Source organism: Bradysia coprophila (genome assembly GCF_014529535.1).
Source record: "Bradysia coprophila strain Holo2 chromosome X unlocalized genomic scaffold, BU_Bcop_v1 contig_173, whole genome shotgun sequence".
NCBI classification, from domain to species: Eukaryota; Metazoa; Arthropoda; class Insecta; order Diptera; family Sciaridae; genus Bradysia; species Bradysia coprophila.
This window is the reverse complement of record NW_023503302.1, coordinates 917,239-932,923: the sequence shown is the minus strand read 5'-3', so window position 1 is coordinate 932,923 and position 15,685 is coordinate 917,239. Positions and strand designations below refer to the sequence as shown.

Sequence of the window (15,685 nt, the reverse complement as noted above, 5' to 3'; positions counted from 1 at the left end):
GAAGAAAAGCAGCTGAGCAAATTCATGTTTAAATTACACTGACGTCCCCTGTAACATTCTCTGGAGAAAGACCTGTCATTCCGCTCATGCCTTACAGGTTTTGATGATTTTTTTTTGTTGTACATTGTAGGGAACAATTTTTTTCTGGAAAATGGGAAATAGATCGTCCTTTCGGAAAATATTATATATGTAAAACTTACAAGTCCAAAATTTCTGAAACTAAATCTTATTCGCTCTAGAAACTTGGCATTTCCACCGTTTTTGACAATTTTTTCGATTATCTTCTGGTAATAAATATTACTTTCTGTAAAAACTGAATTTAAGAAAACTGGAACATATGAATATTTAAATGCAAAAACGGGACGTGTAACATTAGCGAACGATAAGAAATTTCATTGAATTAGCTCCGTTTCAAATAGGTTGTCGATGTCAATAGATTTTTTAGATTTAATATCATTATATGCGTCGCGTCATACATGTCTTTCTCACATTATTAATCTTCATCAGATATAGAGAATGGACTAATTTTCGATTCTTGGGCGTATTGTAACTAATTGTTTTATTAATTGACTACATGATTTTGAAAGGATGATTAGGGATCACTGTTACAAATTTCTATAAAATTGTATAAATTATTGAAAAGAAGAGTTCAAATTGCATTGGCATTCAAACTATAATGGACAAATAGGGGAAAATCAACCTCTTACATTTCTAGTAAAGAAAATCCTCGATTTTTCTACATTTCTTGTGGAATTTCTAATATTGACCAAAAAGCTGACCTCAAAACCTTCTGGTCTGTGACAGCACGCAGAACAGATGATGCTCTCGAAAATAATGTTGACCGAACTTTGCAAATGTTGAAGTCAACAAGAAAAAATTGGTCTAAAATCAACAAGTTGCCTCACAATATCACATCGCCAACGACCGTTTCTTTTCGACATCTTTTCCATACCATTCTTCTATCATATGTTACGTAATAGTAGCACAGACGCAGTTACATTGTTGATAAGAGCGACGTCGCAACGTTGACAGAAAATCAATAATTTTCCGTGAGGCGATATTACCGTCATCGAATTTCAAGAAATCGAATTCATTTTATATCAAATTGTGGCTTTGTTCGTGTGGTAAAAATAAGTCGTCAGTTGTGAAAGGTGTGATCAGAGTATTCTTCACTTAAACAATAGGGTGAATTGTTCGAATATTAGCGAATAAAGAAAGCGATACGTTATCGACTAGTTCGCACCACCCCATTTCATTCACCCGACTATTCGAGCAAATACGAACTACCAAAAAAAATCATTTCGTTACCGAACTGACCGTTTATCGATAGAAAGTAAATTTTCTTCTTAGTAAAAAGTGCAAAATTTTTCGCTTGTTCTCGATTAAAATTTATGTTCGATCGGAAAAACTGTAAAAATTTCAAATTTTACAGTACAGTGATATGAGACGTAAGTTGGATGTAATATTTGGATAATTTTTTATGTTATTCTTGTAATTTTGACTGTTTTCCTTTTTGTCTGTTGGATGTGAAGGATAGTGATTGTGATTTACAAATGGATTTTCATTTCTCGATACACTTTGTTGGAAAAAGGATTGCAATTTTAATCAAAAATTCGTAACAAAAAAACGATGTGCTATTCTCATATTGGCAAACAAATTTATTTAGACTCAATTTAAATTGTCAAAATATACGTTTGACCTATAAAAAGTGCAAATTATTAAGTGGGTGGAAAATGGGGTATGTCGTAATCATAATTCCTCGCTATATAGTCTATAGATTGATGTGTCTACAACCACTGCGATAGGTTCAATCCTTTTTAAATCAAAACGCGAAATGGAATAATGAGAATCCAGTTTCATGGAAAGTTCAATGTCAATTCTGTTTTATTTTGAGCACATAAAAGATTTCGAACGATTTTTAATTGTGAAAATAGGAAATCGAGACGCTCTAATTTTACGTTATTGCTGGTGGTTTTTGTAAAGATATTTTTAACAGCGTCAATTTCACCTCTTGATATTTTCGAACGAATATTAGACAAAAAAAAAATCAACGAAAAATCACTCAATCGTTATTAATGACTGCAAAATACCAGTACACCGATGATAAAGCAAAAAAAAAATTAAAATGAAATTAGGACAAAGCCAATGTAAAATTAACGTATCGTTATTTTAGTTCATCAATCATTCGCTTACATCTTTAAATTATTAACCGATCAATTTGGCAAATATAAACATTTCCCGTCACTTATGTGTATGAAATCGGTGACTCCAGTTAAGGGTAAGAAATGTAAGAAAAAACCAGTACAGATCAAAGCTTAACAACCTACGTAACGGCTGTACACTAAAAGCCCCTATGTACAGAGCATGATTTTACTTTTAAGTTATTTTAATTTTTGGATTTCACTTGTTTTTACCTGCATTGTAGTTTGAGTCCGTGTTAAAACCTTATAGATTTCACCGTACTGTACACTAACTAGAGTGCGCTAGTGTCCTCAATCGACAGGTTAGTTTTCATCTAAATTAATAGAACAATAGAGATATCGTAAAGGATGTGTTTCAACCAATTCATTCCCTTCCAGTTTCGATTACATTCTTACATTACGGAAAGGACTAAAAATAGTTGCTTAATTTCGTCATCAGGATATGTTATATGAAAATGTGATAGTAGGAATAGTAGCAATTACCATAGTCTTTGGTGTTTTAAAGTTCTCAGGAAGCTGTTCACAAATAACAACATGTAAGAGATTTGGTCACACATAACCGTTTTGCCACAAAATTGCTGAACATCACTTTTGTGAACGGTTCTTTGGAACTATTGAATGGAAATATTGATTTTTCTGTGCAACTATAAAATATGGCTGTCAACTCAGCGAAGAGCAGAAATCTGTCCTAAAATTTGTGGTTATTTACCAAAACCTAAATCAAATATGTTTCTATGACTCATGCAACCAGTCATCTGATATTCATGTAAATTCAATGATTATTATGAGCCTCGACCAACCGCTGCTTTTGTGCTTTGCAGATTACAGATTATTTATCATTACAACTTATTGTTTATCATACAAAACTGCATGCCCATGAACAAGTTGAACAAAATTTGGCGGTCAACAGATGCACGTATGCCTTTAAGTAAAGTGTAGACTGCACAAAAATTGAAGACGTTCGACAGATGCACGTATGTTTTTCAGTGTGTGGAAACTGCACACGATAAAAGTTGAAAATGAAAAATTTCCCCCCCTCCCCGTCTAATTTTTCTATTAAGCTTTCGATTCGTGCTATGACCTAAGTGAAACTGTCGTAAAACTCGAATAGAGTTTTGATTGCCTTCATGTGAAATTTATACTTTCTGTATTGTAGTCGGTTGCACAAGTACAGTAGTACACGTTAACCATTATATACCAGCCATATAATATATGATACTGATATCACATTGTTTCAATTGTTTTATTAATTTATGTTCTCGTTTATTGCAGACCAATCGATGTCTCGTCAAGTAGATAATGCTTAAATTACCAAAAGGTCTAAAGAAGAAGAAAAAAGGGAAAAAGTCTAAAAATCAAGAGTTATTCACAGAGGAAGAATTAGAAAATTACAAACGCGAACAAAGAGAAAAACAACTTGCCGAAGAGGGTACATCAAAACAGCCAAACGACGACGAATGGTCGAAATTTAATGCTCTTACCACTGGTATCGATTCAATTTTAAAACGGACTCAAGGCGATCTTGATCGAATCAAGGAGCAGTCGTTCTTTCAAAGGGTCGAACCGAAAAAAGTAAAATCGGCTAAAGAAAGAGAAGAAGAGCAAAGGCTACAGCAGAAACAGCAGCAAGCGGAAGAAGCAGCGGCTGCAACAGCAGCAGCAAATGTAGTAGTAGCTGAACCAACAGCTGAAGATCGATTAGCTCAAGCTGTTATCGAATTATCCGACTCGGAAGAAGAATCTGAGGAGGCTGATGACATATTCGATACAAATTACATAGATACGCTAACTAGTGGCGATGTTCAACTAGCTTACGTTCCAGAATCACCAACTGAAGAATTTGACGAAGGACCAGATCCGTTCGACACTGCTTACGCAGATAAATTAATCAAAGGCCCTGAAGTTTCGAAACGGGGAAAAAAAATTGTTAATATCGGAGCAGCAGTTGAAGTTCTAACCGGTCGTGTGGAAAAAGTATCTACCGTTACTGCTCGTCGTCCGCGCAGAGGCCCACAAAATTTGTTATTAGAAAGTTTCGACGAAGGAACTCAGTTGCCCAGTGAATGTGAACCAGTTAGCGAGCCAGTTAAAACTTTACTTGATGATCCAGCTGATGACATACCGGATGTTCCGATCGATTTAAGTGTTTCATTACACATCGCCTTTCAAAAAGAACAAAGAGCACAACAGGAGCAAGAAGCCGCTGACAATAGCAAGGAGATCTTATCAGAATTTGATGCTTTGGAAAATGAAGATGATGAATTTGCCGAATTAGCTGCGGAATCATTGACGAAAAAAGAGGAAGTTCAGCATATAACTAACGTTATTCCCCTTGATTGTCCCATTGAAGTATCAACTGATTGGGCAGCATTTGAGGAAACAAAATCCGAGAAAGGTAATTACTTGTGAATATGTTTGCCGGGTTCTTACCGATATTTAAAATGTTCTTTCGTTTGTTCTGTAAATAGCGAAACCGGCAAGACCACCTCCACCACGTCCAGAGGCAGTAGCCAGCATTGTATTAGAAGCATTAGAGCAGGAGGAGGAATTCGATAATCTCGACGACGATCCATTCGACACAACATTCGTGGAGAAGGTTATAACTGAAGACGATGATGACTTTGATTTTGATCCGAGAAAAGACGAAACCGATAAGCCTGAACCAATAGTTCTTGCGCCAGAAGACGTTCATTTTATTAAAAAACCGATTGATTTGCTGGCCGGAAGCAACTCGGACTTGACACAACTTCCAATAGATGTTCCTATCGTACCAGTGAGCGAAGAGGAACAAGAAGTCGATCCGTTTGATACGTCAGCTATTACCTATATCGTTCAGCCGAAAGAAGTAGAAATTAAAATTTTAGAACAGGAATTGCTGAATGACACAAAAATACGGCAATCGTTAAGCGATCCAGATTTTGATCCACGGGCTGAAGAGGAAACAGCCGCTGAAATTCGAATAAAAGAAGAGTACGAGAATACAGCCCGCCGTAAATCCTCTTTGAGTCTTAACATATCTGGAGGAGGTGCGCAGAAATCAGTTGTTTTTGCATTAGGCGCTGATTTGCTGGGTTCAACGAATCTGAGCAGCAAGATACAAAAACCATTAACACCATACTATCCTGGACAAATCGAAGAAGAGACTGCCAACGACGATCCATTCGACACATCTTTTGTGCCCGAGTCCAATCCAAGTCAAATCGAACTAAATTTAATCGAAAAAGATTTGCTAACATCGTTAAAACCGAGTTTATCAGACCCGGATTTTGATCCAAGAGCAATTACTCCTGTCGAACCACCTGTAAAAACTGATTTGTTGGCTGTTAGCGAAGAGCACAATTTTAAAGTACTGACACCAGCAACTGAACAACCTAAACCTGCAGACGAAATTTCATTTGTTGATCCGTTTGACACGAGCTCTGTGGACCACAACATTCTTCCTGGAAAGGCCGAATTAAAATTAATTGAGACAGAACTTTTACCAACCATCAACGTAACACCACGAACGAACGTTCTCGATTCTTATTCGGATTCTCAAGAACTAGGACTAGGAGATAAAGTGCTCACGCCCCAGGTGCCAAGCGCTTTAGAATTTGAAGAAGAACAGGATCCATTTGACACGTCTATAGCGAATAACTTGGGACCAGGAAAGACTGAAATTAAACTTTTGGAATCCGAACTAATACATCAGTAGAGTAGCGGCTGTACATTACATTTTTCCACAACCGTTCCATTTCGTATACAAAATGGCGAATCCCTTCTTAATGACTGATGATGACGTGTCGTCAACGACAAATGATTTGAATTCAAATCCCTTTCTGATGCAAGATACTGAAGAGGGAACTGATTATGCGGCAGATAACCCATTCTTGGCCCAAGCGAACAATCCATTCGCTGCATTTGGCGATGAAGAGGTGGTTACTACATCGACCCAAGATTATCACTTAGATACGTACACAGACACGAATACATTTCTAAACAGCGATAATAATGAAATGATGATAACATCGTCGGACGTTCACTCAAATCCTATTGATTCGGCTATGAGTTTCTTCGGAACAACTATAACTGATATGGACGACGCAGATGATGTGGCGTTTGCTAAACCTACTGGATTAGCAATTCAACCGAGCAACGTTCTAATGTCAAATTACGATGACACAATGGCATATTCAAGTGAAGATGAGCTGAAGGATAAACGACTTCCTCCACCTAGACCGGTTCCGCCATCACAGACAACCCAAGATTTAATCTTATCGGTGGCTGATCAATTAGATCAAACCAGTTCACATCTACTTAATCGAATACCAGTTACTCGAACACCAAGTCCTGTATCCATGAGAGATCTGCATTCCCCGAGTCCAACGCCCGAATTCGGAGACCTTCTTGATGTGTCTGAATTACCACATGACTTAATAAATCAAAACGACGGTTTTGGCGACAGTCAGATTGACTCTACTGCTAATGACAATCCATTTATGGTACAAGATGAATTGGTTATGAGCGAGCCATCGAGACCACCACCACCAGCAAGACCGACACCGCCAAGACCAACTCCGCCAAGACGACCGTCGCCTCCTCAAGCCGAAACCGTAACAATTCAGCAGTCACAACCTCCTCGTCCGGCTCCAATTCAACAGCCTCAAGCTGAGCCAGATCTATTTGATATGTTTGGAACAGGTGAACAGCAAAAGCCTCCGCAACCACCAGCACCAAAGTCAAATCAGGACATACTTAGCTTATTTTCCACACCGAAGCCATTGGTTCCAGTTTCTCAGCCAGATTTGTTATCTGGAGATATACTATCAATGGACAATGAACCAGATTTCGGTGCCAAGGTTCCTGTCATGGGCTCACAAGTGTCATCAGTTTCATCACTGTCATCAATTTCATCAGCTCCACCAACTGAAACTAGCATCAATACAACCCAAGCTGCACCTGTTCCGCAAAGACCTCCAGCACCACCAGTACCAACTCCTCATCAAGCCACAGTAAAGCCTCCTCAACGTCCAGCTCCTCCTGCACTACCAAAAGCACCAACCCAACAGCCTGTTGTAACTCCAAAAGTTGAATCGACAACTGATAAAGAGCCCAATACCACGAACGTTGTAACGAAACAGGTGACTCCCCAGCAAGAAAAAGAAAATATTTTAGACGAAGTGGACACAACTGAGATAAGCATGCATCACAGTCCTGTCGATTCGACACCAGTTAGTGAACATGTTGTTAGTACTACTGCTCAATCGGATCATAGTGACGAACACATGGACACCTCCGGTGTGACACCAATACCGTCTGTAAATCCGTTTGCATCACCCGAATCCGAAGCGATGGACATTATTGTTCAGCCAGTAACTGTACCAGCGCCAACACCACAATCGTTCACTGGATCTGATAGTTTTGGCCAGTCGGATGAGTTTGATGCATTTGCTGCAAAGTTTGACTCTGTTAAGAAGGAAGACAATTCGTTGTTAGATGGATTTGGTGTAGCAGTTAATACCACCTCTAATGGACAGGGTAAGTTTGAAATTTTGCTAACAAATGTTCAAAATTTGACTAATCTCACCTTAATGGGGACAGCATGGGGGCAGAATGATAATTTGATTGGTGGCGACGATTCTGCTGATGGATTTGGTAATGATGAAGAAGGTTTTGATTCGTTCCTAGCAATGAAAGCACCAATACAGGTAAGGCCGATGATCTATTTTTTCGAAATTTGGAAGTACTTAAGTCACGAATTTTGTTGTCCATGAAGGAAACTCCATTCGATCGTAATGATTCACATGATTCTGATGAAGGAAAAGAGTTTAACGTCGTTATTCGACCAAAGAATGCAGATATGTCACTGGGTCTGACACAACCAGTCCTAGCACCACCTCCTAGAAGTACGAACAATTCGATATACTCGGGTGACTCTTCACCGAGATTCAATCCATTTGACAAAGGAGATGAAATGCCCCATTCGGACGGTGTTCCAGCTGCACATGAAATACCACAACTAGAACGAACTGATTCGCAGGAAACACCACCCACTCCATTATTCGACGAAGATGTGTCTCAACCACTGGAAGACTTCCCCCGAATCACCTATCAGGGCGAAGGATGGGAAATGCAGCTGAGGCAACCAAATAAAAAGAAAATCACTGGACAACGATTTTGGAAGAAAATATTTTTGAAAATTGTTTTTCAAGGAGACAATCCTGTGCTGCAATTGTTAAATGCACAGAAAGATAAGGAACCGTTCCAGGAACTTCCGTTGCAAGCATGTTATTCTGTGTCTGAAATAAGCGCTCAGCAGTTTGATCAATTTGGAAAGATTTTCACCGTTAAACTGCAATATATATTTTACAAAGAACGTCCTGGTGTACGACCAGGTCAAGTAACGAAAGCTGAAAGAATTACGAATAAGTTGAGCCAATTTGCGGCGTATGCCATTCAGGGTGACTATCAGGGTGTCAAGGAGTTCGGAAGTGATTTGAAGAAACTCGGATTGCCTGTCGAACATGCACCACAGGTAATTCTTGCAGTTAAATTTCGCCGGCACATCTCGCTAAAAGAAAATGTATGATTTGCAGGTATCCCAGCTGTTTAAAATTGCTTCGCACAATTACGAAGACTTGAAACAATTTTCCGTATGCATTGATGAACTACTGTTCAAATATAATGTACATAGGGATCGTGCACTGACATATAAATCCGAAGAGGTTCAGCTTACTGCCGTTGATGAGATATACGTTGAACAGGATGCAGAAGGGCACATTTTAAAACAAATCGCAAGGGTTAGACTGTTTTTCTTGGGATTCCTGTCAGGTGAGTAATAACAATTGTATTTGCTCAGCAAATTCTGATTCACGTCTCGCTTAGGAATGCCAACAATTGAATTAGGTGTCAATGACCTTTGGCGACAAGGCAAAGAAGTGGTTGGCCGTCACGATATTATACCAGTTGTTACAGAAGAATGGATTCGTTTGGAAGGAGTTGAATTTCACTCATGTGTACAACAAAATGAGTACGAACGAAGTAGAACGATAAGGTAGGTCATTGTGCTGACGTCAGCAGGAAGTAACATTGATTTTCAATTGTTAATATACCATCAATCTACAATAGATTTCAACCTCCTGACGCTTGCTATATTGAGTTGATGCGATTCAGAGTGAGACCGCCAAAGAATCGTGAACTTCCATTCCAATTGAAAGCTGTCTGGTGTGTTACTGGCAACAAGGTAACCTTTTCAAAATATTTACGTTTTTTTTTTTTGCTTGAACAGCCTAAACTGTCGATAAAAACCAAGATAAATGTTGAAATCGAAATCGTCGTTTCTTTACGAGGTATAATTTGAATCGTACATTTTCAGGTCGAGCTACGTGCTGACGTTCTCGTTCCCGGTTTTGCTTCTCGTAAATTAGGTCAAATTCCTTGTGAAGACGTATCTATTCGGTTTCCGATTCCAGAATGTTGGATCTATTTATTCCGAGTTGAAAAGCATTTCAGGTTCGTAAAGAAAATGGGAATGGTAATACCACATTGTCAATACAATTTTCATCTTCCACTCTAGATATGGTTCAGTTAAATCGGCTCATCGTCGCACCGGAAAAATAAAAGGAATCGAACGAATTTTAGGCACTGTTGACCAACTACAAGAATCACTGATCGAGGTAACATCGGGCCAAGCCAAGTACGAACACCATCACCGTGCTATTGTATGGCGATGTCCGCGTTTGCCAAAAGAGGGACAAGGTAAAAATTAATTGTCGATTTGTTGAAAAGTAAATCTAAGAAGTCAATTTTCTTTAGGTGCCTATACCACCCATCAATTGGTCGTGAGAATGGCTCTCACAAGCTATGATCAAATTCCGGAACAACTAGCCCCTTACTGTTATGTTGAATTTACAATGCCAGCAACCCAAGTATCTCATGTGACTGTGCGTTCGGTCAGTGTTCAAGACTCAGATAGTGATGATCCACCGGAAAAATATGTTCGTTATTTAGCCAGGCACGAGTACAGGTGAATGAAATTAAAAATTTAAATCTTGGCACAAGTCTCTTAACCAAAATGTTAATAATTTAGAGTTGGTATTGAACATACAACGGGTCAAAGTACAAACGCCTATTTGGCAGCAACTGCAGTTACAAAACCGAAGGAAGAACCACCACCACCTGCGTTGCAGCCAATAGCTGGAAGTGATTCCGATTCCGACTCAAACTAAACATAATTTTTTGCAAAAGGTAAGCATAGATTTATAAGTTGATGTATGAATACATGACCGTGGTGGATGGACGCTTTCATTTCGCTCAATATTTATGATCCTTGTACGAAGTGTGTGTTGGAGTGTGTCTTTTCAAGGACATTTAAGTGTAATAAGTTGATTTTTTTTACCATCGTAACCTGATGCCTCCTGAAGAGGTTCATTTGGATGTATAGAGCTCCCTCTTAGGTTCAAGATCTAGCGAGCGCTGGCAATAGCACTAAGTTTTTAATCATGTGCAGAATTATACGCTAAGTTCCCATCGCGTCGTTGCATTATTTTCGTTCTATCGGTGATATTTCCAGCAAGGACTTGCATCTACCTCTACCATGTTAATAACGTATTCTAGTAATTTGTCAGAGATATATCGAGACTCAAAATGTAATGGGATGTACGCCCAAATTTTTTTTTCTGTAAATAACAAGACGACAGCCAACCCACCAGGGGTTTGATAAGTTAAAGTACTCAAATTATGAACGGTAGGTCTGGTCATAGTGAGATTAAATTTTTACTGATCTAACGCAGAGGATCATGTTGCTTTCTTCACTGCAGCAATAGATCAGATGATTTTTAGATTTCGACTCTGATTCGGTCATCTGGACAGCTCTGTCTAAATTTGTAATTAGTTTCAGGAAAAAGATTAACCGTCGATGGAATGTGGGATTAGGATCTGTTGAGTGGACAAAAAAAACTTTTCACGAAGATTGATCCGATTGCTTCTGTAGTTGCAATCTAGAATAGTATGAAGTGTTCGGAAATAGAAAGCTGGTGTGGTTTACTAGAAACCATACTATATTCGCAGAGCCGTTTACAAGATAGTAAACCACACCAGCTTTCTATTTCCGAACATGTCTGAGTTAAAGGTATTATGAAAATGTTCACTACTGCAGCGCCGATAAGATCAACTGAGAGCTTTTGCGGTTGACTAAAAATCATAATTTCGATCTACTGCCTACGTCTCTGTATGACGATTGAGTTAATTTTGCATGGCCTGAATTTGGCATATTCCGAGCCTTCAGATCTATACCATATTTTTAGGAATTTGACTTCAGGAGACAGACCCTTTAAGAGAATCCCCTTCCCGTATGCCTGCAATGGATGACATAAATGTTATGTTATAACAACATATTGATCGGTAAACCGATATAAATTCATGACTTTTGGTTTCAGGAAACAACCGACAGCAATATTTAACATAATCGAAATAAAAAAAAAATTGCCAATACGTTACAATGTCACTTAGTTGATAATTGAAACTATTTAAAACAATGAACAAAAAAAAATTAAAAATGTTTGGAGTTATTTATCATCCTGATTTTTGATTTTAATAAATTGTTATAATTGCCCCAGTCCTCTAGGTAAAAACTATTATAACAGAATATGAATCATACATATTGTTTCAATGATGATATTATTATGGAAAATTATAAAATTATATGCAAAAAGCGAGCTGACAAAATTCTATCACTCTCCCAGCTTAATAAAAAATTATAAATATTGTAACAATTTCGTGATGATGTAAATGTAATAATATAAATTGATTAAGGATGGAACACTAAAAAAAACCAACTTGAGTCAACTCAACAATAATAAACATTAAAAATGCAAAATGATTATATAGTTAATGAACGTAAACAAACAAGAAACCTTTTTTGTTTTGCTTAGATTTAAAAAGGAGACAGTGACGGTAACGAGACGAAAATCTTTTTAATTTTTCAATTGAGTTTCTTTGTGTGAAAAATATATTTATGTGAGAAGATTATAGTTAATACATTTGGGGGATAATGGAGTTAAAAGCTTAGTAACAATAATTTCTAAAATCAATATTTTATCAAAACTATTGAATTCACGTTATAATTGTAGTTTATATCAGCAAGACTAAAACGAAAACAGCAATATGAAACTTTAATTTTAAATTTAATGAAAAAGAAAATAATTTAAAGGAAAAAAAGAGAAACGTACGAAGGAACAAGCTTTTTAAATAAATGGAAAGAAATTAATTTTAATAAATGCAAAATACAATAAATTGTTTCAAAACATTAAAATGGATTTTTAATGTTTTTACGTTGTTATTCAATCAAACAATAATGACATCAGTATTTAATCAATTCAATTTAATTTTTATCTTGTCGTGTTAAATATATTTATCAAATGAAAACCAATGAAAAAAGATAATAAAAAACTAAATTCCAAAATATATTTATTAGCAGTAAACGTTAATGTAAAAACCAAAACCCAAAGAAAAACTTTAAAACAAAAATTAATTTAAAAACCAAAAAAAAAATCTTATAAATGTAACATATTATGAGTGATTTAATATATCATCCCCAGTCAAACCCTATTGGACTGCATTTACATTTAACCAAAGAAAAAACTATATAAAATTAATTCATATAAAAATCGACGTGTCATGTAACATAAACAATATGCGCGTACGCGAAATTTATTGAAATTATTTTAAAAAGAAAGATTAAATAATTTCTAAACGATTCTGTTAAGTTTGAAAAATTTTTGAATCAAAACAAAGCACATGAATAGAACTAAATTGTAATTTCTAATTGATATAGAATGGTATTGACTCGTGACTAATGTAAACGCAAAATGGAAATAATTTAAACTTAATATTATGGAGGCATTATATGTAATATTAAGCAAAGAATGTTATTATAAAATATATATTATATGAAATTTAGTGAAAAACAAATGACAAACAAAACAAAGTAAATATGAAAATAAAAGAACATTAAATGAAAAGCACTGCACCGAGTTTATTACTTTTTCGTCTGGACGGAGTTGCTAGAAATTTATCATGTTTATAAGTTAGAACCAAACACATCAATGAGAGCAATTAAAGGTCTCGTACTTCTTGCACAACTCTTATACTTGTTCATTTGTGGTGTAACAATACACGCCCGAATGAGTTAGCACATTTGGCAGTAGAACTTTGATATCATACTTTCTTGCTTACTTTCATTTCGTTATCGATTCGTCAGAAGTGCACATGCATTCATCTATTACTATACTAAACCATTTTACTTGGGCTTCACCGAGATTGTCCTTTCAAAAGAAAAACACAAATAAATAGTATACTAGACTCGAGGAGAGGTTTTTCTTTGCCACTGTCGCCATGGTGTCACGGCTCTGTTGCCGTAAAATGTGATATAGAACTGTGTAGGACAATCGAAAGATACATTCAATTATTTTCGTCACTTCTGAAAAACACATTCTGTCTATTGCTGAACGGTGGTCCAGCACATCTTGTCGAAAAATAAGATAGCTTTGTTTTTGTAATTATTGGTGTTTTGTGGTGTTAGTAGTGAATTAATGGTTCGGCACAGGATCACTCAATTGGTTTCGATGACATTCGGCCGTTTCCACATTTACAATAAAAATGTCGTTTACATTTCTTACGAATGAGGGGAGCACCTGCTTTTGATGTTTCCGATCCACAATTATGAAAATTGGTTACAGAAGCTCATTTTCCGGGGTGGGATACTTGACCCTAGTTAAGGAAATTATTTTATTCTCGGCTGTTTCCACTTATAATTTTCCGTTTCTGCAGGAAATTTCTGACTCCCATTTGTCGCTGTTATTCAGTAGTTTCTGTTCGTTGCAGACTGAACCTCGAAATAAAACTTTTTTTTTTCTTTGAAAACAAAGAAACAGATTCTTAAATACATCAAACGAATGCTACATAACGAATGAAAATTAAATGGGGAATCTACGGTTTTTCGATATGTTTTCTCGGAAGAGTTAAATTCAGAAAAACCTAAAAAATATATTAGAAATATGAGCTCTTGACTAGCGCAGCAGTTAACTGGATTATATCATTACATTCGTACATGTATAGTCATAGAAATGAAACAGCGACAAAACAGAATAATTATTGTCAACTTGCAGTGCAAGACTGTTTCCATAACCAATTGAGAGAAATACGAATATCAAAACGTAAATGAATATTGCTTGTCATATAAGTAACATACGGAGTGTGTTCCTTCTAAAGCTCACAATACCCAGAAAATTTGTTCAGACAGCTGAGCGATACTCAAAGTTAAATTAATGTGGATTTTCTAGTTTCTAAGAATCGATCCACCCTAATCTATACAATCCACACAATGACAACGGGATAGTGGTTACTTTTAAAGGCAGTCAGTCACCAGAAAATCAGCATTGATAAAAAAATTATCCAGCGCGAAATCCTCATTAAAGTTTATTTTTAATTACTTAAATTTGAATGCACGTCTAGACACTGCTCAAACTTGACTTGATTATAAATTTTTGATTTGTTTCGCTCCGTAATGACCTTAATTACAATTTTAGGCGCAGTATACAGCATTCAATATTGCTATTCCCCACTAATATAATAAAAAATTAAATTGACAGGTCTGTGAAAAAAAAATGCTTATTTTCTCCACGTTCATTTTCTGCACTGAATTGTCAATTATCTTAATAAGAGAAACAGGCTATCTTCTCAACGCATTTGAGTGAACAAAATAAATAATTATTGCTTTAGAGCTTTAGTGAACGATGCTAATCATTGTATTACTACATGTGTATAAATCAAGATCGCGGTACATAAAAGCTCCGTTCATATAGAATATCACCCAATCTTACCCTATCCCAGCTGGTGCGTGACATACTTTACGAACTGAGCTAAAGTGCTCACTCCTACTTGAAGAGCTTGTTTCCTTACACTTCACTGAGTGTTATGGTGTATATCACCCCTAATAATACAGTCAACCTTATGGATAGCAATTCCCATTTATTTCTATCACCTTTTTAATCGAATCCAATGAAGCATACAATACTATTTCCTAGCACTGGAGTTACGTTGAAATTTGCTACCACAAGCCACAAGAACAATTTAATATTTAAACTCATTCCATTAAACGGAGCATAAATAAGAAAATGTATTTTCTGTGTGAATTAAAGTATGGCATGACAGTTTGAGCACAGGGTCAGTAATTTTATTTTATTATCGGGTCGTCATCCGTTATTGACAAAGGCGACAAATGTGGGCGATGATGATTAATGATTCTATTGCGATACGCTTGTCGAAAGGTGTAAATAATAAGACAGACGGGAAAATGTTTAATCAATAGTAATTTGCATCACATGGAGAGAAAATATAGACATTTAACTGTGTGCACAGTTGTAGCCGAAACTATGCTTTTTCACAACTTTACACAAGGTCATGCGACCAGAGTAAAAACTACTCTTTTTGACACCAGAGATATT

The 15,685-nt window shown here is 36.5% G+C and overlaps 2 protein-coding genes across 4 annotated transcripts; both read left to right on the top strand.

Annotated features, from left to right (window-relative positions):
* The first annotated feature begins 1,034 nt into the window (after positions 1-1,034).
* LOC119068119 (protein stoned-A) lies at positions 1,035-5,928 on the top strand. Of its 3 annotated transcripts, none has more exons than XM_037171571.1 (4): positions 1,035-1,448; positions 2,174-2,278; positions 3,474-4,596; positions 4,670-5,928. In XM_037171571.1, exons 3-4 carry the CDS (start codon positions 3,501-3,503, stop codon positions 5,893-5,895), a joined length of 2,322 nt encoding a protein of 773 aa, XP_037027466.1. In that variant the 5' UTR covers positions 1,035-1,448; positions 2,174-2,278; positions 3,474-3,500; the 3' UTR covers positions 5,896-5,928. The 3 variants fall into 3 exon arrangements, with proteins under 3 accessions (XP_037027466.1, XP_037027467.1, XP_037027463.1); XM_037171572.1 differs by having other exon boundaries at positions 2,174-2,287; XM_037171568.1 differs by lacking the exon at positions 2,174-2,278 and having other exon boundaries at positions 1,036-1,448.
* Positions 5,911-12,809, top strand: LOC119068118 (protein stoned-B). The gene is made up of 11 exons (XM_037171567.1): positions 5,911-7,718; positions 7,782-7,888; positions 7,957-8,715; positions 8,777-9,011; positions 9,066-9,234; positions 9,309-9,423; positions 9,556-9,692; positions 9,757-9,938; positions 9,996-10,206; positions 10,270-10,427; positions 11,618-12,809. Exons 1-10 carry the CDS (start codon positions 5,948-5,950, stop codon positions 10,406-10,408), a joined length of 3,825 nt encoding a protein of 1,274 aa, XP_037027462.1. The 5' UTR covers positions 5,911-5,947; the 3' UTR covers positions 10,409-10,427; positions 11,618-12,809.
* Positions 12,810-15,685: the final 2,876 nt, after the last annotated feature.

Excerpts from the sequence above, each read along its gene's own strand:
- LOC119068119 (XM_037171571.1), top strand. The coding sequence starts at position 3,501 with ATGCTTAAATTACCAAAAGGTCTAAAGAAGAAGAAAAAAGGGAAAAAG. Across the intron at positions 4,597-4,669 it reads GGAAACAAAATCCGAGAAAG|CGAAACCGGCAAGACCACCT; the intron begins GTAATTACTTGT and ends TTCTGTAAATAG.
- LOC119068118 (XM_037171567.1), top strand. The coding sequence starts at position 5,948 with ATGGCGAATCCCTTCTTAATGACTGATGATGACGTGTCGTCAACGACA. Across the intron at positions 7,889-7,956 it reads CAATGAAAGCACCAATACAG|GAAACTCCATTCGATCGTAA; the intron begins GTAAGGCCGATG and ends TTGTCCATGAAG. Across the intron at positions 9,939-9,995 it reads TTTGCCAAAAGAGGGACAAG|GTGCCTATACCACCCATCAA; the intron begins GTAAAAATTAAT and ends AATTTTCTTTAG.